At 39.5% G+C, this 2,806-nt stretch overlaps 1 protein-coding gene across 1 annotated transcript; it reads right to left on the reverse strand.

Moving 5' to 3' along the window:
- Positions 1 to 1,203: 1,203 nt before the first annotated feature.
- SARC_04303 (hypothetical protein) lies at positions 1,204 to 1,727 on the reverse strand (the record flags this gene model as incomplete). Its single annotated transcript, XM_014301866.1, has 1 exon — positions 1,204 to 1,727. A coding segment is annotated over one exon (524 nt), but the record flags the coding sequence as incomplete, so codon positions are not given.
- Positions 1,728 to 2,806: the final 1,079 nt, after the last annotated feature.

The following is a 2,806-nucleotide window of genomic DNA, read 5'->3' on the forward strand; positions in this document are numbered from 1 at the left end:
TATGTATATATGTATGTATGTATATATATATATATAACACAGTGTCATATTGGTATATATATATATATATATATACCAATATGATACTGTTATATATATATATATATTATTGTACTATTATAATATTATATTATTGTATTGCTATGTTATATCACATTATTATTAGTATTATTATTATTATTATCACATTATTATTAATATTATTATTAATTTTATTATTATTGTTGTTGTTGTTGTTATGTACTTAGTGTTTGCGTATGTATGAATATTTTATCTCCATATTAAATTATGCTACATGGGCTCATTTTTCATTTTACATGGTAGTTTTTCTGTAAAGATTTATACTGTACTATTGAACTAGATATTCTTAAATTGTTACCTTGATATGGTATAGACAAAAGAACAAACGTAATTGAGCCTGGCGATCCAGCTATCGACTAACAAACATTAGGGTCGTTAATCCAGCCACAGATGCGAGTAAATCGACTACTCGTTATACGTACTGCATGATTGTACGAGCTTGCGGTGTGCCCGGGAGCATAATGCCCTGCCCCACCCTTAGCATCGCCAGCTCTATGCATCTGAGCATTATTGACACCGTACATAACTCGGCTGCCGGAGTTGCTTCGGTTAGATACACACCACTGCCAGAAGTCTCTTTTGTTGTATCCCAGCGGTATCGGAAACTGTCCCTGTCCGCGCGAACTACGTCACCGTAGGAGTTTTGTTGATTTGCCCACTCGTCGCCGTGATCCGAAGGACATCCAGTGACCTGGCCCACGAGCTAGCTCAATCACCGCGTAATCAGCCGACCAACGCCCGTGTTGAGCCCATGTGGTGACTGTTGTAGCCTGCACCCACGGATACGAACCGTAAGGCTCTTTCACGTCGCCGTCATCGTCGTATCCGGGACGAAAGTTGAGGTTTGCGATCCAGTCGCCACCAGGCCCTGAGTGTACGCAATGACCTGCTGTGAGGACGTGTCTGGGTCCAATCAGCGTGCCAGAACAGTGGTTGCCAACTTTTCCCGCGGCGCGAAATGGCCAGCGAGATGCGTCACCAATATCGTTTCTGCTGTCGGCGCCAAAAAATATAGCCGCGTGCACGATCGAGCTCAGCTCCGTCGACCCCATTGTCTATTTGTTCCTTGTCAACGTCCATGCTACGGCGCTTCTTAATGCATTTCTCGTCAGGATAGCATACCTGTAGACCTCTGTAATAATCTTCGTAGCAGCATATATCCGGATGTATTTTCCCTCTGGCGTCGTTGAGTTCACCGCCTTCCGAATCTTTCTAAAAGCAATCTCGGGGCTGTACTTGAACTCCTGAACCCTTCCCGTTGGTGTCACAGGCATAAAGTCGAAATCGACGGCGAAGTCACCGTCGCTCGGTTCCTGCTCGGTGGTGAAAAGCGGATCAAATTGTTTCCTTTTACAATCTCCAGGCGCGTCCGAATACATAAGGATGAACTTGGTCGTGGGTAAGTCGTGGACCTTCACCAGGCCTTCAAATTCGGGGTTGTATTTTGGGGTTAGAGGGTTTGAAAGCTTGGTCTGTTGGGGCAACAAGGACACGGCTTTTTTGTCCATTAGTCCATAGACAGCAATATCTTGAGGGAACTCATCCATTCTACGCCGAATATCAGTGCTGGCCGAAGTTACGAGATTGGAGAAGTAAGCTAATGTCAAAAAGCAATGCTTAGCCGCATGGTTCTTGAATGAGAACATATTTCAACAGATGTAGATTGTGTTAAAGTGTTTTTCAACTTATCTTTCCCAGCGTCCCACGTTCCTCTTTTATACCCTAGTATTGGAGACACGTCGGCCTGAATACATGTGTTATTGAAGTAACTTTAGAGTGTAGTTAGATTAGGACACTATACGTCGTTCATCGGAATAGCATGCCAGTGTTGCACATACGAGAAGGTGTGTTAGATTCGACGGCGCATCTAATACAAATGTGCCATTGCGCTGCAAATGTGATCACCATTTCTCTTGTGCATGTGAGTCTGGTGGGGACCTTTGCGACTGAGCTGAAAAGCGACGTAAATGTTGGCAATCCCTTGAGGTTCGATGAGTATTTTGGAGATAAAATTCGTTCGTGCTATTTATTTTTACACTTGTGAACTTGTGATGAGTCTGACTCTGATGAGTGATGTCATGAAAACCGAGAGTGATGATATATATCAATTCCAAACTATTTTTAAAAACAAAAACAATTGGTTACATACATATTTATGACTATTTATCTACATATTTGTGTTTTTGGCTTTTTTTAGAAGACAGCTTCTTTTGTTGTTTTTTTCTACAAATGAAGTACAGGCACTTACATATTTAAATATTAAATTTTTCAATTTTTGGGTAATTTATTTTTATAAATTGTTTTTATTTATTTAGGTCCTTTGGTTTATTGAGGGCTATGTTTATATTTTATTTATTATTATTTTATTTATTTCTCTCGACAAAACATATATTAAATAATTAATAAATAGACTATCTGACTAATAGACTCATCGAGTGATTGGAGTCATCATGTAAATATGTAAATACTAAAATAGTCATCTTTTCGATATTTTCCATCTGTTCCAGAGTCCAGACTTCAGTTCCAGTTCTGTATATAAGCGTTAACTTTTCATCGTTTATTGGATTATTTTGGCATATAATATGTATATAGTGACCTGAACAGTCCACCTATTAGTTTTCAATTTCTGAATGTGTCGTCAGGACAAAATGTTGGTAGATATATGCCTATCAAAATGGCCCTACAAATATTAACGTGACACTGAAATGGAAGTATACGTTTGATT

The sequence above is a fragment of the Sphaeroforma arctica genome, assembly GCF_001186125.1.
Source record: "Sphaeroforma arctica JP610 unplaced genomic scaffold supercont1.237, whole genome shotgun sequence".
Classification (NCBI taxonomy): domain Eukaryota; class Ichthyosporea; order Ichthyophonida; genus Sphaeroforma; species Sphaeroforma arctica.